This window comes from Hyperolius riggenbachi, chromosome 1 (genome assembly GCF_040937935.1).
Source record: "Hyperolius riggenbachi isolate aHypRig1 chromosome 1, aHypRig1.pri, whole genome shotgun sequence".
NCBI lineage: Eukaryota > Metazoa > Chordata > Amphibia > Anura > Hyperoliidae > Hyperolius > Hyperolius riggenbachi.
The window spans coordinates 515,106,395-515,131,000 of record NC_090646.1 but is presented as its reverse complement, the minus strand read 5'-3'; the positions used below and the strand labels follow the sequence as shown (position 1 = coordinate 515,131,000).

At 41.9% G+C, this 24,606-nt stretch overlaps 1 protein-coding gene across 1 annotated transcript in view; it reads right to left on the bottom strand.

Annotated features, from left to right (window-relative positions):
• Positions 1 to 24,606, bottom strand: part of HIP1R (huntingtin interacting protein 1 related) — a 186,399-nt gene that overhangs the window by 86,670 nt on the left and 75,123 nt on the right. The window contains exons 2-7 of the mRNA XM_068244209.1: positions 17,042 to 17,105; positions 13,522 to 13,664; positions 6,205 to 6,261; positions 5,889 to 5,969; positions 5,725 to 5,801; positions 2,472 to 2,533 (exon numbers count right to left, since the gene is read on the bottom strand). Of these exons, the coding sequence (XP_068100310.1) occupies positions 2,472 to 2,533; positions 5,725 to 5,801; positions 5,889 to 5,969; positions 6,205 to 6,261; positions 13,522 to 13,664; positions 17,042 to 17,105 (484 nt within the window). The remainder of the gene's footprint in view (positions 1 to 2,471; positions 2,534 to 5,724; positions 5,802 to 5,888; positions 5,970 to 6,204; positions 6,262 to 13,521; positions 13,665 to 17,041; positions 17,106 to 24,606) is intronic.

Below are 24,606 nucleotides of genomic sequence, written 5' to 3'. Positions count from 1 at the left end.
TTCCGGCTCCATCCCGGCGCTTCCTGTGTCACTCCGTGACCAGGAAGTTCAAATAGAGCGCCCTTTATTTGAACTTCCTGGTCACTGCAGTGACACAGGAAGCGCCGGGATGGATGGAGCCGGAACAGAGCCGTGCAGCGCGGAGAAGATGCCCGAGAGCCAGCATCAGGTAATGTATACCTGATCGGATCGGCCGCCGCTAGCGACGCGCTCCCTACCCGCGGGCGATCGAGGGTAATTTCCCGCATGGCGTGATCGACGGACCGATCCGATTTCGGGAGGAAATCGGATCGGCGGGTGCGTTTACCGCGAACGATTGGCAGCAGATTCGATCCCAGGATCTAATCTGCTGTCGAAACGGCCGCGAATCGGGCCAGTGTATGGCCACCTTAAAGGTGGCTGCACACTTAGATTTACAGCAGATTCAACCATCAGATAGATTTCTGGCAGATGCCTGTCAAGTCGAATCTGACAGGAATCTGATGTGTGCCACACACTAGGAACAGATTTCTAATAGATTTCAGAATGAAATCTATTGGAAATCTATCTAAAGGTGGCTATATACTTGTTAGATTAGCAGCAAATAGATCATCTCTGATCTATCTGATGTGTTTAGGAACATTTTTTACTAGGAACAGATTTCCAATAGATTTAAGTATGAAATCTATTGAAAATCCATCTGATGGCATTTTTTTTGCCATCAGATTTCCATTAGGTCCAATGCAAAATGATAAGCAATCTCAACAGATCTTCCTAAATTTTGCAACATGTCAGATCGATTGAAATCGGCCGCAAATTGATCGGTCAATCGATCTCGACCGATAATCGGCTGGGTGTATGGGCCCCTTAAATGCATTATCGCACCATTAGATCCAATGCAACTCTACGGGCCATTGATCTGCTGCCAGCAGCAGGTAGACCTAGCAGGTAGAAAAAGTTGGCCTTCATCACTGAGTATTGCTGGCAATTTGTGCTGGTTGGTTGAGACTGCATGAGTTCCGGATAAACGGGACTCTACTGTACTATAAAAGTTGGTATCCTGGATAATTTACCCCACACTATTATGTCACTACAGTGCTTCTAACTTACTAGTTGGTTTTCTAGCTGTGGGGGGGGGGGGGGGGGGGGAAATTAAAGCAAGTGGAATCCCAGACATACACAGGGAGAATACTGTATACACAAACCATGTAGTGCAAGGTCTGAAAGCCAGCTACCTAATCACCATACAGTCTATGTATTTTTGTTTTGTTTTTTGTCTCCGGTTTTTTCTTTAAGGTGGATGAGAGCCAAAGTAAAGGCTCTCTATGCAGACCATGGGCGTGATTCACTAAGCGGTGCAACCTTTTTAGCACGGGTGTGCTAAACAGTTAGCACGTGAAGTGCCGTTCGCTGCAAATTGCATGCGCAAAGTGCCGCGATTTGCGCGATCGCTGACTTTTGCGCGCGCAAAAGTCCGCGAACGGCACTTCACGTGCTAACTGTTTAGCACACCCGTGCTAAACAGTTTGCACCGCTTAGTAAATCAGGCCCCAAGAGGGAAAGCAAAAACAAAACAAAGAACATAGCAAAGAAAGAAAGAAAACAAGAAAAAAAAAAAAAACCTAAACTGCCCCCACCTCCAGTTAACATTCTTTCCCTTAGGGAGTCTCTTGTATTTGCCTCATCAGCGTTGCTATTGCAGATACTACGGGTCATTTCATAAACTGAGCAAGAATGGTTAGATTGCAGCTGCCTCCCCCACTATGCTGGAGTGACCGCAAAAGTAATTGGCTCAAACATGGAAGTAGTTTAGTTTTTATCTATGGTTGCACTGGCAATTTAACAATGGAAAATGGAACAAGATAAAGAGTAGTGTAAATACAAACATGTTATCTGCTGCTTCTGCTGCTTCTGGTGACATCCCCTGCCCCCCCCCCCCCCCCCCCCCCCCCCCACACACACACACACACAAAAAAGGACTCAACAGCTGACCAGTACATGTTTATAAGTATTCACAAGATTAACTGTAGATATATTTTTTTTAGAAAAGACTGTAGAAAAACCTTGAGACATCACTCAAGCAGAAACTAGTACAAAGTAGTTTACTACATTTACATGGTATAAAAGTATATATTATAAATACTGGGGTTATGCATATATCCATTTATTCCTGCAACAACTGTTCATCAGCTGGGGCAATGACATAGGCATGCTCAGTAGGAGGTCAGCCCAATCTGATGGGGGCAATGTAACTGTGTCATACCGAGGATGCCTCACCATACCGCAGTGAGATTTCTTGATCAAGAGCTCATTTTAAATTACAATTATAAGTACTTTGTTTTGATGTTGCATTAAATATAGCGCTGGTAGGTGTAGAAGGGCTAATTAGTGTAGGTTCTCCCAGTTTTGTTTTGGTTGTGTGTTCCATCTAATCCCCACTCTCTCCAAAGAGAAGATAGGGCTTTAAATGCACTACAAAAAAAATGACTTACCTGCCTCAGCAAGTTTCAGCTCACAGTCCATGTAATCAAACATTTCCACTGTTAGCTGGAATCTAGAAATGCAGCAAAGATAAAATTAAACAGATCTAAATATTTTGCAGCGTGCTGTGTAGTATTCAAACTAAATGAAAACAATTTAACGACAGAAATGGTTTAAAGTAACTTGAATGTGGTGGCTATAAAAATATTTTAGTAAAATGTTACTAAAATTGCCTTTCCTACTTTCCCATACAAACGTATGGTTTTACAGACATGCTAGATAAGTTTTCCTTGTAGCTATGGCAGCAGTAACTGGTTTGGTGGATGTAACAGAATCCAGTAAAATGAGTACACCGTGCGCCTGGTACTTCAGGTTGCCATCGTCCGCAGTGTAAATTGTGGCAGTGAAGTATACTATAGACAAATTCCGACTATTAGGGCAGTGGTTGCATAGCGGAAATGGGGATCATATTATAGCCGAACAGTAAATTAGTGTTATCGGGTGAAGTTAATAGGCACTTGACTGTTATACACGATGGGGGTCATATATAGTGAGGTGGTTAGCATTAGGTGGGGGGAGGTTAGTGTTATGTGTAGATAGAAGAGAGTTAGTGTGCAACTAGGGTTACAATGGTAGATTAGAGTATCTGTATAATTAACGATATTCTACTATCGAAAATCAAAGATAGAAGAATATTGGTAAAAATACTGATATTCTACTATCTGTATTATTACACACATTTGACTGGGTATTTATTAAATGTAACTGCTTCAAATTTTGATTTTCAAATCCCCATCTCAATCTTCAGTGTGTGATGAATAGGTGGTTGGGCTCTATTCCCCTGTCTAGTCCCCGATTACCACCACAGTAAGCAGGGTTTTATAATTGCACTATACCTTCTGTACATGGAGCAATTTATTCATGCAAGTTGGACTGATCCTTGACAGGTTAAATACCTGTAGATGGGAACACCCAATTTAGTTCCCTGACAGTGCATACTGAGGTCATTGAAGCAATTTTCTTTTAGTTTTTTCATGACATTGGATTTGCGGAAAACTACGGATTTTAATTTAGTTTTGTCTGCAGTTCCAACGTTAAAACTTGTTGGTGCTGTCTGGAAAGTTTGAAAGGACCAATCCAGATAAAGTTCACAATAGCTACATAGAAATCTGCCACTTTTCTTTGCCTAATGCCTGGTACACAATGCAATTTTCTCTCAGATTGACTGTGGAATCGATTATTTTCGACAGGTATGATCTGAATTACAATCGTTTTTCTGATTGATTTTGTATGGAAGTAGTCAGAAAAATCAATCAAAAGAAAGATCGGAAATCAGATTGGACCTGTGGGGAAAAAAAATCGATTAGACCATCAGACGGAAAATTGCATCATGTGTATCAGGCATTACCTTACTAGACCCGACAAGACAAAGAAAAAAGGTTTGCTGTTGTAAAAATAGCTGATGAGGAGTTGGTCTTTTAAAGGGACCACTGCAGTGACAAAAAGAAAAAAAGCCACACACTGTGTTAAGGTATAGATTTGGCTCTATGGTTCCTTTTACCCTCAATACTGGAAATTCTGGTTTGCCATGACTTGCATTCTGTTTTAACCCATTAGCTGCTCCAAACAAAATTTTAGTTTGAAAGCTGCTGGTGCAGTCTAAGCTTCTGCCAGCATATCTCGTTTGGCTGCCCAGTGCACACAAATGAGCAGGTGGCAGGGAGCAACTATATTTTCCTGTTCCCAACGGCTTCTTCTCTTCCTACACTGGTGGCTTTGAACCTCCGGCAGGTCTTTTGGGTCCCAATCACATAGGACATTACTAGGATCAGCGTTACAGTGCCACCTGGTGGTGGAAGAGACTCTTCCATCACTGGGTGGTGATGCTGACATGGTCTACTGGATCCTGATCACAAGTCATATGTGATCAGAACTGAGAAGACATGACTGGATTACACTGCCTCCGCAGTGGAGGAAGAAGCCGATCTAGCCGTCTGGACAGGTATGTATGAGAGCTCCCTGCTGCCACTCTGTATATCTTACCGAGCCTGCCAGGCTGGGGAAGGCACACCTCCCTGACGGCAAGAAAAATTTAGCCCTGCAGGCAAATTTTTTAAAGTTTTACTTTATTTGGCTGCTAAAGGGTTAAGGCCAAATAATTTGCCTAAATATATTTAAAGTGAACCCGAACCAAGAAAATTGAAAAACAAACGCATAAGGTACCTGAAAATTAATATTCAATACTTTACTTTGTCACTTCCTCTCAGAAGCTCACCATTTTCTTCTAACAATTCCACTCCCAGTTCTGACAAGATCTTGTTACACTTGTCTCGCAGGAAGTTGAAAGCTTTATGGTGCTCATACACTGTACAATTTTTTTTTATTAGATCATTTTGTTTGATTAGTCCATTAGATCGAATATAAAGATTTTTCCAGCTGTCTAATCGGATTTTTATCGGGGAAAAAAAAAAAAAAGGGATAATAGTTTTTCTTGATTAAAAAAAAAAAAAAAAAAAAATCATCTTTCATTCGATTTGATCATTTTGGTCAAATAAACGGGAAAAATCAAACTTTTTATTGTACCGTGTATGGGCACCATTAGGTGCTATACCACTATATCATTTGCTGTCAGTTATAACTGAAAGGACAGCTGTTGTGCAAGGTAATGTCCATGTTTGCCTATGGCTCAAACGATCTTACTGGTCAACAGAGTGCCGACCCTGAAGCTGTTATGGAGGTCACTGACATTTTTGAAATAGAGGACAGAGAACTTTATTGATCACAGTGGACAAACAGGACGCAGGACAGCAGAAAGATTGATGAGCAGACTATGAGGGAGGTAAGTAATGTGTGCAAGTTTATTTTGACTTCTTTTTAAAATTGCTGTTTGCTTTAAAATGAAGAGCATTAACCTTCATTTTTTTGTACCATGCATCACTATATTGCTAAACAGTTTTACAAAAATAAGAATCGCAGAAAGACCAGACAGAAAATGTGCCAGAAGACGACGCCTCTTGGATTACATGGTTGGCCATCTCCCAGCTAATTGCTCTAACCGTGACTTGTGTATTCAGTTTAGTTATACACCATATATTCATGTAAAATGCTTTTATTTGGTGAAATCCTAGTTCAGTCAACTGACACTGTAAAGCCTTTGCTTGGTTACCACAAAAGGATAGAATGCATAAAACAAGGAATCTTACAAGAGCCAAAGCTGACAAGCAATACAGGTGATCAAGTACCGTACAATAGCAAGCAACCTACACGTTGTTGACATCTGTGCCTGCTGCTTTTTCAAGAACGTCATCTGTCACTTCCAGGTTTGGTGGGAATTCAGGATGCTTAAAGTAATAAGACAATTAGTGAACATTTACGGTATTAACAAAAAAAAAAAACACACACACACTACTAAACTTGCATCTGTATACCTTTGTGTGGAAGCTAATCTTGTACAACAGCAGCTTTGTATAAAGTGTCACAAGTTGTCCATAGCGATCATGTAAATGTCCCTGGTAGAAATCAAAATAAAAATCAAATATGTACTAAAGCTCACCAAGATCCCTTTCACCAACATGAACAAGAACAAACCTGTATATAAAAAGAAATCTGATTTACGTGTACTTTGTAAACTAAAAGATAAAAATAAATCTGAATGTTTCGAATTGACACAAAGATCTGTACACTAGAAGGGGATAACCCATACCAGAAATAGCTTTTCCTCTCATTAAGCAAAGGCTGACTCACCCACAAGTCTCCTATCTCCCGGATATTGCTGCGGTGACGTTGACAGTCTGTGAGTACCTACAAAAATACAACACAAGTGTCAAGCTGGTGCTACAGAGACTTCATAACACACAGCATCTACAATTGGCCAATACTAATCGGTAAGAACAGTAACAATTAACCTACCAGAGTTAAGATGGCCATAATCTGGTCGATGTTTTACTTCAAACGATTATTATAACCAATAAATGAATCAATGATTCAAGTTGTCATTTTGATGTAGAATCAATTCTTATCGGCCAATATGCGATCGACTTCTTAAAATGAATCAATCGAGTATGTCGGGTTATTTCAATCGATGGAGAATCGAGAGCTTTTCATTATGTGTTTGATCGATCTTTACTGATTCATCTGAAAATAGCCTCAGACCAATCACAGGTGGAAAAATAGAACAAAAATCAACCCTAGTGTATGTGCAAGAAAATCGATTCATGTTTGATCGATTCATTTATCTTGAATCAATACTAAGAATTGATAAGTCAATTGACCGTCCTATAATTAACCAATACGGCCAGCATTAGATCTAAAGGCCTTTGTATTTTAATGTGTTTTATTTTCACATTTAAAATGGAATGATATGGCAGCTTCCATACAGATTCCTCAAAAGAAAGACTCCTATTAGACCTACCGGTAATGGAGTTTCTAATTGCCATCCGGGACAATCCGAGATCCGGTCCCGCCCAGGATCTGGGGAAACATAACCCCAAGAAGATTAAAAGCCCCCGCCCTCCCTCAAACCTCAGTGCGTCTAAAAAGTACCTATGACTAGAAACACCAAGATGAAGGAGATAAAAAATCTATACACCAAATAGTGACCCCTATAATCCCTCTGTGGATTTAACTCTAAATAGCGAAAAAGGTGCGAGTCAGGAAAGGGAAGGGTACTAAGCGTTGTCCCGGATGGCAATTAGAAACTCCATTACCGGTAGGTCTAATAGGAGTCTTTCTCTAATTGCCATCCGGGACAATCCGAGAGATAGACAAGAAAGTCCTTTAAGAATCTTAAAGGCTCACCTAGGGAGGGACCACCGCCTGTAGCACCTTTCTGCCAAACGACTGGTCCTGCTGAGACAGCACATCCACTCTGTAGTGCTTGATAAAAGTTGACGTGCTCGACCATGTTGCCGCCTGGCATATCTGCTGAATGGTGGCCCCTGCTCTTTCTGCCCATGATGTGGATAATGACCTGGTCGAATGGGCTTTAATGTTGACTGGTGCTGGACAATTACTACTTTCGTATGCTAGGGAAATAGCTTGTCTCACCCATCTGGCTATAGTCTGTTTGGATGCCTGAAGACCCCTATTCTTCCCTGAAAATAGTACTAAAAGGCTGCTAGATCTACGGAATTCCCTGGATCTATTGAGGTAAATCAAAAGACACCTCCTGACATCCAAGCAGTGAAAACCCTTCTCCTTTTCTCCCGAGGGATTTGAACAGAAGGATGGAAGAATAATTTCCTGAGATCTGTGAAATTCTGATGCTACCTTAGGCAGGTAGGCCGGATCTAATCTTAACCTGACATTATCTGGACATATGATCAAAAAAGGATCTTTAATGGATAATGCATGGAGATCGCTCAAACGTCTAGCCGACGTAATCGCAATTAGAAAAGCCAGTTTAAGGGTCAGAAACTTTATGTCAATATCCTCCAGAGGCTCGAAGGGAGCCTTAATGAGACTGTTCAAAACTAAAGATAAATTCCATTCTGGAAATATCTTTTGTTTAACTGGAGTCGATCTTTGTAGTGCTTTAAAGAAATTCTTTACCAATTCCTCCTGTGCTAAATGTCTGTCCAATAGGATCGACAACGCCGAACACTGGACCTTAAGAGTACTAGGAGCTAACTTCATATCAAATCCATCTTGAAGAAAATCTAAGACAGAACTGGTCAAGTGCTGCTCTTTAGAACGAACCCGACACCATGATGAGTATACTTTCCATACTTTGCGATAGATCTTCTGAGTTACTGGCTTTCTACACTTTAAAAGCGTGTCAATAACCTTCTCAGAAAGACCTTTGTCTCTCAGAATCACCCTCTCAGGATCCAGGCGGCCAGTCTGAATAACTGAGGCCTGGGATGAACCAGGGGACCCTGGATCAGTAAATCCGGACGAACGGGTAGTGGAAAGGGAGGTTCCACCGCCATCTTTAGTATAGTTGCGTACCATGGTCGCTTTGGCCATTGGGGAGCTATGAGGATTAGTTTCCCCGACTCGCCCTGAAACTTCACCAGAACCTGTGGAAGGAGGGCAATCGGGGGAAACGCATAACTCAACCTGAACCCCCAAGGGAGATTTAGGGCATCCAATCCCATAGAACCCTGGCTTTTGTGAAGGGAGAAAAACCGTTTTACCTTCGCGTTCTCCGGGGAAGCGAAAAGATCTATCTCCGGAATTCCGAATTTGTCTGTCACTAACTGGAAAGCTTCCGGATGAAGTTCCCATTCCGCTTGACTGACCTGCTGACGGCTCAAGAAGTCTGCTTCCACATTGAGGACACCCCTTATGTGAACCGCAGACAAGGACAGAATCCGAGGTTCTATCCAGCAAAAAATTTCCGACGACAGAAGCATTAGATCCCTGGATCTCGTGCCTCCTTGCTTTGATAGGTAAGCCACGGTCGTGACATTGTCCGAAAAAACCAAGACGTGATTCCCTTCTATCTGAGAGTGAAAAGATAGAAGGGCCCTTTGAACTGCCAGAAGTTCCCTGAAATTGGATGACCTTTTTCTTATCGAGCAGGGCCAACTTCCCTGGACATGATGACCCATGGAAGTCGCCCCCCAGCCCCATGAACTTGCATCCGTAAAGATTTTTATCGGATCGTACTGCCTCCAAAACCTCCCCTGATCTAGATTTTGATTCTTCAGCCACCAAGATAGACTGACCTTTACTGTCTCTGGGATGAAAATTGGGAGATCTAGAGTCTGTTGGGATTTGTCCCAATTGGCTAGTAGTAATGCCTGAAGCTCCCTGCCATGAGCTTGAGCCCAAGTGACCGCCGGAATTGCTGATGAAAATAGACCTAGCACTCGCATGATCAGACGAAGAGGGCACATCTCCCTTGTAAGCAAATTGCTTACCTCTGCTTGAATCTTTGCGATCTTCCCTGAAGGTAAGTAAATCTTTCTGTCTATAGAATTTATTTTGTACCCCAGAAAAGTAATCTCCTGAACAGGAGTCAGGGATGATTTTTCGTAATTCACTATCCATCCCACCTCTGTTAACATTCTGATTGCAATGTCCCTGTGGGATATGACTAAGTCCTTTGTCTCTGGAAAAATAAGTAGGTCGTCCAGATATGGAACAATTGATATCCCCTGGAGCCTCATTTCTTTCATGACTTCCGCTAGTACCTTCGTAAAAATTCGAGGTGCTGATGCTATTCCAAAGGGCATAGTCTGGAACTGAAAGTGCCGTATGTGGGAGTGGTCCTTTATTGCGAACCTCAAAAATCTTTGATGTGGAGGAAAAATAGGAATGTGCAGATAAGCGTCTCGGAGGTCTATTGAGACGAAAAATTCCTTGCCCTGTAAGAGAGCTCTCACAGAGTAGATGCTCTCCATCCGAAACTTTTTGTACACCAGAAACGGATTGAGAGATTTTAGATTCAGGATAAACCTGAACTCCCCGCTGGTTTTCTTCACCAGAAACACGTGGGAGTAGTATCCCTGGAATTCTTCTTCCTGGGGAACTATCAAAATTACTCTTTTTTCTAAAAGTTTTTGAATCTCCACTTCCAAACCCCAGGCCTTTTCTGGGTCTCTTGGAATCGGGTTCAAAAACCTCCTTTGAGGGGGAAGACTGGAAAACTGAAGACGATAGCCCTGCTTTATAATTCGTAACACAAAAGGATCGGGATTCAATTTCTCCCACTCTAACCGAAAATAAATCAGTCTTCCCCCCACCGGTAAAAAGTCATTTATTGCTTTTGGGGGGTTCAGTCTTACCAAGAGTGAATCCCCCTCTGCCTCTCCCCTTCGGAAAGGACCATTTTCTCTGCACATTCTTATTTTTTGATTGCTCCACCGTTTGTTTGTTGGGAACCAAAGGTCTCTTCCCCCTAAACGTCTTCCTCTTATTTGGGAACTGTTTGCCTTTTTCTGCTGAGCGAGACAAAACCTCATCTAACCCTGATCCGAACAAAAGGTTTCCCTCAAAAGGAATAGAACAAAGTCTATTCTTTGATGTCTGGTCCCCTTCCCAGGCTTTCAGCCATATAGCCCTTCTGGCCGAGTTGACAAGCGCTGTAGTACGCGCTGAAACCCGAATGAGTTCAGTAACCGCATCCGCTAAAAACGCGACTGCCCTAAGGACAACCGGCAGCGAAGCTGCATAATCCTTAAGTGGAACACCCTTAGAAATTTGATCGATGAGATTATCCATCCAAATTCTAAGGTTCCTGGCAATACAGGTGGCTGAAATACCTGGGATGAAACCAAACGCTGCTGACTCCCAGGCTTTTTTAAGAAGGGAATCAACCTTTTTGTCCATCACGTCCTTAAGAACTCCTGCGTCTTCAAAAGACAGGTCGGAGTCCTTGGAATATTTGGACAAGGAGGCATCCAACTTTGGACACTTTGTCCATTTATCAATATCTGTTTGTTCAAAAGGGTATTTTCTCTTTGCAGATTTGGGAATAAATAGAGGCCTCTCAGGATTCTGCCATTGGGAGGTAATAATTTCCTGGAGGGTTTTATGTATGGGAAAAACTCTGCCTTTAGTCTGTCCCAAACCCGAATAGACTTGATCCTGAGGGGTTAAATCTGGAACAGATTCCTTAATCTGTTCCGTAGTGTAGACAGCCTTAAGCAGCTCAGAAGATTCATCGGGAGTGAACAAGAACCTTGGAGTCTTAATAGTCTCCTCCTTATCTGAATCCTCTGACTGAAACTGTTCCCTTTCCTCCTGAGAAATAGAAACCCCCTCCTCCTCCTCCTCTGCCTCAACATCCTCCTCCTCGCCCCCCAAAATATCCAAGGCGGAAGGTTGGGAAAATAAATCTGAAGAGGACCCTGGAAGGGGCTCACTAGCAGGGGGGACGAATGATTCTTTAAATTTGTCCAATGTTTCCTGCATATTTTTATTTACAACTTCCATAACACCCTTTAGTATATCCGTGGAATGAGAAGCTACAATGGCATCAGTACATCCCTGACATAAGTTCCTAGGGGCATCTAATGCAATCTTACTGCTACATAAGCCACATCTTTTATAAGTCTTGGTCTGAGCAGAAGATTTTGGATCAGTCTTTGTCTAAAAAGAAACAAGCAAAGACAAAAAGACCTGAAAATGCCATCATTCATAAAACACATGGTATGAAAAGTAAGCCTCATCCTCCACTGGAGGCTTACCCCACTTGTACCCGATGGCTGCACCTGCGATGAGGGTTTAGGGGCAGGACCCGCAGAATCTGACTCCCGCTGTGGCTGCTGCTGCGGCTGCTCTCCCTTCTGCTGAGACATCCTTCCACGCTTCCACGCTGCGGAAGATTGCAGGTGCAATGGAGACGCCAGGAGTCTGCTTGAATGCTTCCTGGGTCTCACGGCCCGCCCACTTCCGGCCCCCGTACTACCTCACTTCCGGGGGCCGATCAGAGCGCGGATGCGCCTTGCAGAGCCGGCCTCTGAGAAGGGACGAGCGGTGTAACGGCCATACACCACACGGAAGCCGTTACCCGCCGCGTGTGGAGGTCTGCAGCCGGCGTCCCCTCTGTTCCGCCCAAGCTGCCTCACCTCCCGTCATGAACTCACCCTGCGGTGAGTAGATAAAAAATAATGCACACGGAGCTTGCCTTCCTGGGTGTTTCCATCACGGAAACACAGATAAACTGAGGTTTGAGGGAGGGCGGGGGCTTTTAATCTTCTTGGGGTTATGTTTCCCCAGATCCTGGGCGGGACCGGATCTCGGATTGTCCCGGATGGCAATTAGAGAAAAATTACTGTGCCAGCAAAATAACATTTTCGTGCATTTTTGTTGGTCCACAACAAAGTACTATTTAGAAAGCCATATAGATAGAAAAACATTTGCTTAGTTCATTTATCAAGCGCCATAAATGATGACTATAGAAAAAAGTAAACTCTGAGTGTAAATCTATGGACCCCAAAGTTTAGGTCAGTAAAATGAAATCTGGACGAAGCAAAACCAAAGCAAAGAAAAATAGCACTATAGATAGGAATTACAGCTAAAGCGGCACTCAAAGTAATTTAGGTACCGCCAAAATTACTTTAAAAACAGAGTAACTACCCACTGAGCCCATGGCAGCCTGGAGGAGGAATAATAACGAACGCCACCAGGACTTTTGAAGCAGGGTGAGCCTTTTCCGGCTTTACCCAGTGCCCAAATTTCCCGCCAGCTCAATAACATGTACACAAGGTCTTTTCAGCTTTTGTACTAATTTATTAGGGTTTATGCTTCAAACGACCTCTCCAGAATAGTGCGGTATTCCTTTCAATAGTTCACTGCTACTAGATTTTTGCTGAAATCTAAATGGAGATCAAGTGGCCAATGTAGCAGAGCATCTATCCACCCCAAATCCCCCCCCTCCAATAGATTTTTTTTACTGGTGGGGGATCGATTACCTGCCATAACAGCAGTTGCAGACTACCACATGGCTAGCAAAAACATACAAAAGCTTTAGAGTGCATCATCCAGAAGTTAGAACATCCATCTCACCAGGAAAAGCATGAACTATATGCATCCAAAATATGAGTATGCAATTTGCAAAATCTCTTTCCAAATTATTTTTAAAGTGGATCCAAGATGAACTACTTATTGCATAATTGTGTTCTTTTCCTATTGTTTATAGGCCATTCCTCGAGCCAAATACTTTTTGTTTTAACACTAATTCCCTATAAATTAATCAAGCCACGCCCGCAGGTTTTCAGAGAGCCAAGGCACTTTCAGACAGTAGCAAGGGCTCATGGGAGCTCAGTCTGGGCAGGAGGAGGGGGAGGTATTACTAGCCAGAGATTTCAGAAGCAGAGGGGAGGAGGGGGGGGGGGAGATTAGGTTTTTTGCTCAAGATGCAGATAAGCCTGCCTCTGTGTAATGTTTACAAACAACATGGCTGCTGTCATTGTATCACAGGAAGAAATAATCATATTCAATTAAAGCTGTTTGCAGCTAGATTTGCAGTGTAAACTATCTAAACTTTAGATAAGATATATAGACAAGTTACTTGTTATAGTATGTTTTTCATCTCGGATCCGCTTTAAGGCATATCAAGGCTAAGAAAGTTTTCTGCTAAATAATACTAAATACACGGGAACTGCTTACGTTTTGATGGCCATCACGAAGCACCTTATGTAGGACATGGCAGAACTTCCAACTCAGGATGGAGCTGCTGGGTAGAGGTAGACCGATGGCATAGGACCAGAATGTAAATGCTCCTTTCTCGTGGTGAGTTCCCAATATAATTCCTACAGAGTGGTCAAGAAAAACTAAAAACTTCCAGAGGAAAATACAGTATAGTAAGCACACCAGGTAGTCATATTTTACCCATTATAAATAGAACAAGCTATGGAAAAGGGAGAAAAAGGAGAAGGAGAAGAAAAAGCTGTTTTCTGAATAGGAACTTGCTAGTTTAAATCTCATTTCCACAGAGTGGAAAAGGAACCCTTTTTCACAAGATTTAAACCTTTTGTGGAGAAATGTTCTTGCAGTTCCATTTTTCCATGCACTAGGATGGGAAGTAAAGGGAAAATGCCACAACAGGGTCACAGATAGAAACAAAGCCCATCTTAAGTTCAATAACTAATAAAATCCCAGCTCTGTCAGTAAAGAACTATTGATTCCTGGAAGTAGGTTGCCTGACAGCGTAGATTAAAATATGACTCAGCTAAACAAATTAACAAAATCAGTCATAAAATACATTAACCCTTACATTGCTATGGACATCTATAGGCATTTCTGCATCCATACGCCACGGATGTCTAAAGGATTTTTTGTACAAAAACTACTTAACACGGAAGTCTATAGGTATTTTTGTTTCCTCATATTCCTGTGCCAGAGACATCTACAAAGCTTTCTACTTGACTTGAAATATGCAAATATTTCTAAATTGATGCATAATTATTAAAATGATACCACAAATCTATGCAGATTTTACTAATTTATTAACATTTTAGGTTTTTTTCATAATTAGCATAATTGTTTCATAGTTTGCATAATTCTATTAGGGATGATCAATGAGATGCAAATACCTTCTTACATTCAAATTTCATGTAAATGTTATGCAGCTTGAACGTGGACCAATGAAAAATGACAGGAAGTTGTTCTGATTAGTCCAATTTCAAGCTGTATGAAATTTACATGGAATCCAAATGCAAGGAGAAATTTTTTTGCATCTCATTGATCATCCCCATTCTCAATCATCTCAAATTTATGTGCACTACAAGACCATTATTAACATAAAACATAGCTGCCACTGGCAGGCAGCTTTTTTTGTTTTTGTTTTTTTAAAGAAGAAATGCTGACAGTATTGCAGCTTTTATAGTGCCTTGAATAGATTTATACATGCTAATTCGGTCCCCTCTAAAGCATCTCTATCCTTCCTACCATATGCTGAACCCAAAACTGTATCCCATACTATAGATATGGACTCGCATTTGCATTCAAGTCCTTTGTATGATTTCCAAGCTTTATGCAATTTATTTTCTATGTTGCTATGGTGCTGGCACAACCAGGAAGCGTGACCTTACGTTTACCAATGTTAAATGTACTCTGCTATTTGCCCGCCCATATAGTCATGCTGTTCAGATTCTCTCATAGTACTTCTCTTTGCTGGTTAGTGTAACTAACACTACATAATTTTGCATCATCTGGGAAGATGGAAACATTACTTTGTATTCCATCCATTAGGTCATTAAATAAATTGAAGACAACTGGATCTAGTACTGACCCTTGCGGGACACCACTGCTAACTGTTTCAAATGTTCCACATAACCCATTTACCACTACTGCATCTACTGTATACACCTGACAACAGTTTTAGATCAGATCATTTTCCTGTGTTCTGACAACAACTGATAAGTGGTGGATTTACCACCTGTCCATCTTTCCAGTGTCTGTGCATTGCCCACAAGTGGCTGGAATAGCACTTACCAATGTAGCCCAATCCAGGAGGATGACCTGCCACAGGTTATTATATCTTCTTGTTTTGGAGCCCACAGTTTTTTTCTAACAACTGCAAACCTCAACCACTCATCTGAATAATCACATTAGGTTGCATGTGCAGTGAGCAGGAAACAGAGGGATGCTGAGCAGTTTGAACTGCTAGGAAACTGCACTGTTCAAGCCTCATCTGTATTAGCTCTCTGTGCAGTTGCACAGACCTGAGCATCAGTAGCTGTGGTAGTGAAAAAAAAAATCACTTCATAATTAAAAGACAACTGAAGCAAGAAGGATATAGAGGTTGCCATATTTATTTCCTTTTAAACAATGCACATTACTTGACAGGCCTGCGAATCCTCTGCCTCTAATACTTTTATGCACAAGAAGTGAAAAAGCGCCGGCTCTGCTGTCATTTGCTTTATTTAAACTTCCATATAATGGTACAGTGCTGCATACATATTTAAAAGTTTTAAACATACCGGAGATGACTGTAGATAGGTGCGGTGGGTGCAGGGGAGGAGGAGCCTTACAACCGTTTCACGCTGGTGAGCTTCTACGGAGGCTACCACTCTCTCCTCCTTGCATAGAAGACGTATGCTGCAGTGCCAGCATCTCTTTCTCTCTATGATACCTCTAATACTTTTAGCCATAGACCCTGAAAAGCCTATGCAGATCAGGTGTTTCTTACATTGCCAGAACAAAATTAGCTGCATCCTTGTTTCTTGTGTTATTCAGACACTGCTGCAGCCAAACAGATAAGCAGAGCTGCCAGGCAGATGGTATTGTTTAAAAGGAAATAAATATGGCAGCCTCCATATTCTTCTCACTTCAATTGACCTTTAAAGTGGTACTGGGGCACAATACTTTAAAACTCACATGTACACCTACATACAAGATGTACATTTGTCCCAGAGTAAATGCAGTATTTTTTTTTAACTTCCTATTTATTTGTAAGTTACACTAGTAATCTACTAGGTCTGAACCTCTTACCAACATGTTTTGGACTAGTCCATCTCCTCATGGGGGAGTCTGAGGTTTTTTTTATGCTCAAAAAAGTTACTAAACAGCAATATAGTCTAACTTTTAAAATGCCATATTGTAAACGTATGCTTGGATCTCTGTACTACTAACTCACATGATCTGATACTTTATCAGATATGATAAGTAATTATACATTTTCCATCAAAGCTCTTCCTCTATTTGAAAGAGGAGCGAGGACAGAAGTGAATGTGTAAAAATGGACTGCAACCCAAATTAGTTGCAAGCAATCCTGTAGAGCTAATATACCAAACTATAATTCAGCACATGTCTGGATTAGACAGTATGGTTTTCCATATTAGAAACAGCTTTGCATCACTTTCTTCCTAGCACTTGGGACAGTGGAGCACGCATGACTGATTGAGCTTTCACATAATAGGAAATGTTGTGTACACGTCATTATTTTAATGTATTGTAACCATGAAACGGCACACCTGACACACATTACACAGAAAAGCAGCAGCTGAGAAAGTTTCCTCACGGTAATTGTAGTGTGCAGCAAGATGAGCTGTGCCCTGAAAAGCAGGTCACTAGGAATGCCTGCATGTTCCAGTGCTGCATGTAAAGGTTCACATAGGAAACACAAAGGCACTTACTGCTAATGTGCAAAACAGTGTGAGGACAAAGCATTATCTGTAAAGGATACTCCGGGCATGCTTCTCTTTTACTGGAGCTTCCTGTGAATTAATAGCCTTGCTGATGCTGGTAGCCTGAAATGAGGGGGGGGGGGGGGGGGAAAGAAAAAAAAAAAAAAAAAAAAAAGTTATTAACGGTCAGTGTTTTGCATCCAGAACTGAAACCCTATTTACAAAAAATAAACATTAATTAATAAGGTCATAGCCAAAGAACGGCCCTCGTTTTAATGATTAAGATGTATTCAGCAAAGCAGTTTGCAGTCAGGGAAAGAAATCTGCAGTAAATGGATAAAACTGCTTGAGGCAGAGCCGTACACAATTTCCTGACTTCTGTGGGCTCATTTCCATCAGAGATCCTAACTCGATTCTGTAAACAACTATGGCTTGCTAAATAAACAGTAGCACAGGCTGTAAAATCTCATTTGCAAGGTCACATGCTAAAGAAAAAGAAGAACAAATCTTCAGCATTTACCAGCCTGTCGGGTCAACAACAAGGTATGGGGTCTTGGGACTTTGAAGGGAATATATATTACTATCGACTCAAATTACAGAAAGTCTCAGTAAAAGTACAACAAGGGTCATTTTACATAAAAACCATCAACTTTATTACAGACTTTAATTAAAGGAACTGGGAGTAGGCATTGGGGAAATCTCTATTGAGATTATGAAATGGATATACTCCCTGTCGATAGTACAAGGGAATATATCATTAAGAACTGTTTGAATTGGTAGTATCTATACTATGAACAACGTAAAGCTTGACTTAAACATATACAGTGGGATGCGAAAATTTGGGCAACGTTGTTAATTGTCGTAATTTTCCTGTATAAATCGATATTACGATGAAAAATGTCAGTTAAATATATCATAGGAGAGACACACAGTGATATTTGAAAAGTGAAATGAAGTTTATTGGATTTACAGAAAGTGCACAACAATGGTGTAAACAAAATTAGGCAGGTGCATAAGAAAAAATAAATGAAATCAATAGTCGATCCTCCTTTTGCAGAAATTACAGCCCCTAAACACTCCCTGTAGGTTCCAATGAGAGTCTGGATTCTGGTTGAAGGTATTTTGGACCATTCTTCTTTACATAACATCTAGTTCATCCAGGTTTGATGGCTTCCGAGTGTGGACAGCACTATTTAACGGACACCACAGATTTTCAATTATATTCAGGTCTGGGAACTGAGAGGGCCATTCCAGAACGTTGTACTTGTTCCTCTGCATGAATGCCTTAGTGGATTTTGAGCAGTGTTTAGGGTCATGGTCTTGTTGAAGGATCCAGCCCCGGTGCATCTTCAGCTTTGTCACAGATTCCTGGACATTGGTCTCCAGAGTCTGCTGATACTGAGTGGAATTCCTGCGTCCCTCAACTTTTGACAAAATTTCCAGTCCCTGCACTGGCCACAAAGCCCCACCACCATATTTTACTGTAGGTAGCAGGTGTTTTTTTTTTTCTTGGAACGCATAACACCCCTTGTTCTGCCCAAATAACTCAATTTTAATTTCATCAGTCCACAGCACCTTATTCCAAAATGAAGCTGGCTTGTCCAAATGTGCTTTAGCATACCTCAAGCGCCTCTGTGCTTTGGGCGGAGAAAAGGCTTCCTCTGCATCACTCTCACATACACCATCTCCTTGTATAAAGTGCACTGAATGGTTGAACTATGCACAGTGACTCCATCTGCAGCCAAATGATGTTGTAGGTCTTTGGTGCTGGTCTGTGGGTTGACTAACTGTTCTCACCATTCGTTGCTTCTGTTTATCCAAGATTTTTCAAGCCTTAACTTGAACCGAGCCTGTGTTCTTCCATTTCCTCTATATGTTTCTGACTGTGGAAACAGACAGCTGAAATCTCTGAGACAGCTTTCTGTATCCTTCCCCTAAAACATGATGGTGACCAATCTTTGTCTTCAGGTCATTTGAGACCCCCATGTTGCTACTCTTCAGAGAAAATTAAAAAGGAGGAAAACTTTCAATTGTCCCCCTTAAAGAAAACCTGTACTGAAAAAAAAAGTTCCCCTGGAGGGTACTCACCTCAGTAGGGGGAAGCCTCTGGACCCCATCGAGGCTTCCCCCATCCTCCTGTGTCCCACGGCGGTCTCGCTGCAGCCCCCGGAACGCACAGGCGACAAATCCGACAGCCTCTGCAATATTCACCTTTTCGGGCTCCAGCGGGGGCGCTGTTGCGGCTCTTCTGATGGAGATAGGCGGAAATAGCCGATCTCCGTCGGGTCCGCTCTACTGCGCAGGCGACTTGCGCCTGCGCAGTAGAGCGGCCCGACTGAGTTCGGCTATTTTCACCTATCTCCGTCAGAAGAGCGGATACTGCACCTGTGCTGGAGCCAAAAGGTAATTTTAACATCGCCTCCGCTCTGAGAGGATTTTCACCGCCACCGTAGGACCGAGGAGGACCAGGGAAGCCTCAATAGGATCCGGAGGCTTTCCCCACCCGGGGCGAGTACCCCCCAGGGGAGTTTTCTTCATTACAGATTTTCTTTAAATACTCTCTCAGAATTGGATTCACCTGCGTATGTAGGACAGGGGTCACTGAGCTTACGACGCCAATTTGAGTTCCAATAGTTATAAAGGTTTTGGAATCAATAAAATGACAACAGTGCCCATATTTTTGCACCTGTCTAATTTTAAACAAGTATTGCACACTTTCTGTAAATCCAATAAACTACATTTCACTTCTCAAATATCACTGTGTCTCTTCTATATGATATAATTTTACTGACATTTTTTATCATAACCACCAACAATTTATACAGGAAAATCATGACGATTAACAAGGTTGCCCAAACTTTCACATCCCACTGTATTCATGTGTGTCAATTCCTGAAACATGCTCATTTGTTATTACTGCAAATGAAATAAAAATTACCCCCCAAAAAATGGTATAAAACAATTTGAAAAAGCATAAGTAAGTGATTATGTTATTTTAGTATTAAAAATACAGCAAATGATTGCACTCTGGTAGAGAATGAACATGTAGATCTCCAGTAATAAAGGGGAACCAGATAAAATACAGTATGAAGCAATAGCTTATATTATGTTAGACCGAGCATCAACAAAAAGCTAGACTTGTTTCAAGAACAAAACCTCTCACTTCATTAGTTTAGGATTCCAATCGTTCTCAAGCACAGATCATTTAAAGTGAACCTCAACTTAAGAAAAAAAAATGAGTTTAACATACCTGGGGCTTCTACCAGCCCCCTACAGCCACCCTGTGCCCATGGCAGGATAAAGCAACCCTCCGGTCCCCCACAGCAACCCTGTGTCACATGGATGAGCAGCCATGGACCACACGTCTCCTAATTGTGCTGTGGAGGGGAGCACTTTGTGCATGCACAAAGATTTTTTCGAACTGAGCATGTGCAGAGTCCTGGCGACAGGAGCATAATCAATGATGTGCTAAGGCCTGTCGACTCGCCAGTCGGCCCGGACACTTTGTGACAGTGTGGGCAAAGGGCAGCTACAGGGGGCTGGAAGAAGCCCCATGTAACTTAAACTAGTTTTTCTTTACGTTAAAGAGAACCAGAGGTGGGTTTGAAGAATCCTATTATGACACAGAGGGTGGTTCTGCATACACTGCACAGCCTGTGTGTGTATAGTGTCCCCCCAGGTCCCCCTGCGCTCCATTTTCTATAAATGTAATAAATACAGATACAAAAAAAAAAAAATGGCGTAAATACATCAAGTTTATATTTGAGATCATTTTTTATAACCTAAATAAGCCTATTATAGTACATATGTTAATGAGGGAGAGTCAGACAGCATCAAAATCCATTTTCTATGTTTATGTTACAACAGAGTTCTGTAGAACAACAAGGATTCTGCTCTTACAAATTATGCCTTTGTTGCTAATGATACAGGTGTTCAGATCTACCTTCTAACCTCAATTCAAGAGGTAGATCTGGTTTCTAACAGCAGAGCGGTCTCATTTTCTTAAGTTGGAAGACCTGTTAGGTAAATTAGATGATTTACAAACCAGACAACCAGAATCTAGTGAAATCCGCCAGATTTCATTGTACAATGTGATTGCTAAGCTAAGTTATAATCAGTATTTAAGAAAAACTTTTACACAGTAAAACTATTAAACAGTGTTATACTACAGAAAAAAAAATGTTTGGCTATGTTGTCTTCTAAAGTGATCTGACACAGTGTCCCTTCACTCCATTTTCAATATTTCTCACATGTTCGGCTATCCTTTCATGCAATTTCCTCTTAGTTCGGAATATATATATACACTGCATGCCACACTTGCACCACAGCATATAAACCACTCCTCTCGTCTGGCAGGTAATACTCTGCCCAATTTTCCATTGACTCTGGTTGCTAAAAGATTTCACACTGTTCATATGACAGCCATTATATCATAACTTTAAACCGGTCATTGCTAAATCTATTGAAAATGTGTGTACAGTTTAAGGGCGATCCCTACCTGCAGAGCTGCTAGGCGGTGGGGGATTTGAAATTCTCCTTAAACGCAGATTGCCACGTCATATCTCCAGGGCAACAAGGCATCACATGACGGGATGTCCCCTCTGCGGGGAAGGAGGGTGTTGGAATTTAAGGAGTGCTGCCAGCGGTCAGCAGCATGCAGCCTAGGCCACTTATAGTTTGCCCAGCCCTGGTAAATGGGCACCTTTAGAATTATTACTACAACTGCTCCCGACAACCCTTCAAACTATGCACATTGCATTGCTATGCAATTGCAATGCAACATAGCTAAAAAGTCACAGTACAATATAAATTATACCTCAATGCCATTGTAGGACACATGCATTATCCTGTAACCGCACTGTATGCTGTGCGTTATCCCAATAGAATGCCCAGTACCCCACTCAGTGTGATGGCCCCATAGAAATACTGCATCTCGTTGTGATGTAATGATTTTGTCCATTGTAATGTGCCGCAATGGACTGTGTGAAAAGAGTCTTGGTTATTTAGAAGGATAGCAACCCCTTGTCTATCACAAATGATACAGGCATATGTACAAAATGCCTGACTTGTTAGCTGGTTGCAATGCTGTGTGACAAGTGTGCTTAAACAGCCAATAACTACAAAGCTCATTCCTCTGTGTTAACGATTTGATAGCGTAAACTATCTGAAAATTGGCTTTAATGATTCTAAAAAGCTGGAAATAAAATACTCAACCAATTAACCTGGGTAAGGAAATGAAATAAAAAAAAACAAAAACAAAAAAAAAAAACACAGTATTACTTACCTACTCCTGTTTTACATTGATATGCTGTCTGTCCTCTCTGTTCTCCCGTTCTGCCGCAACTATCTTTTGTAAATGCCGGTTTGTGTACAGCAATGGCGCTAACCCCGTAAGTACTTCTGGGTCAGCACTAATTCCAGCAACAGACTGCGTGCCACTGTATACACCTTACATTGGAGACGGGCATTAGGGAGCGGTAACTATGCTACATGGGGCCACAACACGTTGATGAGTGAGTGGAGGCAGTGGGCTGATAGGAGGAAAAAAACTGCCACTTCCTCCATGCCCATAATCAACCTTCTATCCAGTCAACAATGCAGAACAGCAGAGCAGGAATCCCTGGGTAGGGTTGCTCTTACCGAGTAAGCTACGTGCTCATAGATACTCGGGATCGAAATGTAAATTAGCCAGCATTGCCTGTGAGGGGGGGTTAACTTACCCATGCCACCGCTGTTAGGCGATGCGCTCCTTTCCCGTACCATGTCACTCCCATGTTTACTGCAACCCGGAAGGAGGAAGAATGGGGAGACGTGGAATGCGTCACCTAACAGCGTCAGCAAGGGTAAGTTACCCCCTTTCCCACTAGCAGCGCTGGCTATTTAAATATTGATTCACAGTAGCTACAAGTACGTAGCTACTCGGTAAGAGCAACCCTATCCCTTTGGGCACAGAATGTGAGATTTGTGCTGTGACACTTCAACAGTACTGCACATCTGAGTAAACAATTTACATTGAAACCCCATTCTCAGCTCAGGGGTACTTAAAAAAATGTAATTGCATAGCTATGTTACCATGTTCTGTTATGATCACTGCAATAAAGAAGCGCTTTCTAGTAAAAAAAGAAAAAAAAATTCTAATGAGCATGTCCTACTGATCTCAAAACTTCTCATTAAGGAAATTAATTTTGCCTAAATAATTAAAGCCCAGTTGCAAATAAATAATTTCTGACAGCAAGTTAGGGAGTTAATACCGCTTTTTGATTTTATGGCCATGTGTCCCCATTTCTGAGAATTTTCATCATGTGCAATCCAGAAACAAAGTGGTGAAGTTTCTCCAAGAGTCAGGCCTCTTTCAGATGGGAGGCTGAACTGTGCATCTGCCCGTGCAATTCAGGTACAATTTAAATGCAGCCAAATTGCAGCGGTAGCAAGACCTCATGTGATAAGTGGTGGCATTAGAGTAGTTGAGGACCGCGACATGTCGAGTCTGAGCATGGCTGCACTCATATGATTGGTGGGGGGGGGGGGGGGGGGGAGTTAAGATGATTGAGATTCTCTCTCTAAGGGGAAAACAAAATGCAATAAACCCACATAGGATTTAGCGCTTTTTCACATTTCAAAATCTTATTGTGCACAGTACCCATACTAGATAGAATTAAAGAAATATGCATTTTTCCACCTTGGAGCAGATGATGTAGTTAACATGGAAATTGAAACTGGTCCAAACAAATGCAAGACTTACCAGTCTGGACAGGTCACATTTCAATCTGCATACAAAAAAAATTAGCATTCAGTTGGAAAACATTATCGTCCCCTAGCAGGGGAGGACTGGCCAGGGGGGAAGGGGGGAGATTTCCCCCCAGGCTGCCTCTCATTTAATGATTTAGGGCTGGTGTTGGCCTGCTGCATTCAGGTTATTGTATAAGGCAATATGAATCATTAGGTTCGCTGAGGGAAATAAAAGCCCAATTAGCAATTAGAGGGCGGATAAGTAAATATACACAACATGATGCAGAGCAGAGGCTTGCCTGGAGGGTCTGTGGGAAAAAAAACTCTGTCTGCTCTCTTACCATCATAGCTCCCAACTTTCCCTCTTTTGAAGGGACAGTCACCTCTTTGGATATACAGTAAGTGTGTGTGGGGGGACCATTTGGGCTGAGGCTGCCATGAACATGGGCCTCTAGTTTGTGTTTCCCCCCCCAGGCCCAAAGGTCCCAGTCCTCCCCTGTCCCCTAGATCATCTTAAGTCATCTGCTGGCCTAGTGTGGTCAGGGTTTTCTGTTCGGAGAAGCTAGCACTAGTTGCTGAGATTTTAGTCATCTTCATCTTGGGCCAAGTTAAGACTAACCGATTTGTTACTAGCAAAAAAGTGAGAAATTCCAACTTGAAATGACTTCCTCCCTGTGAAAAATGCTGGACAAATAATCACACTACAGTGAGAGGCTGTTGCACATTTTTAGGCACATCCCAATCCTGCCTATTACACTGTGTCAAACATATAGCATGAACAGAGTTTTGAACTGGGGACGTAATGTTACAAGAAACAGACACTGCCTAGAGAAAGAAAATAGAAGTTGACCAACAGGACATAAATCCTTTGACCACCATTTTCTAACTAGACTAG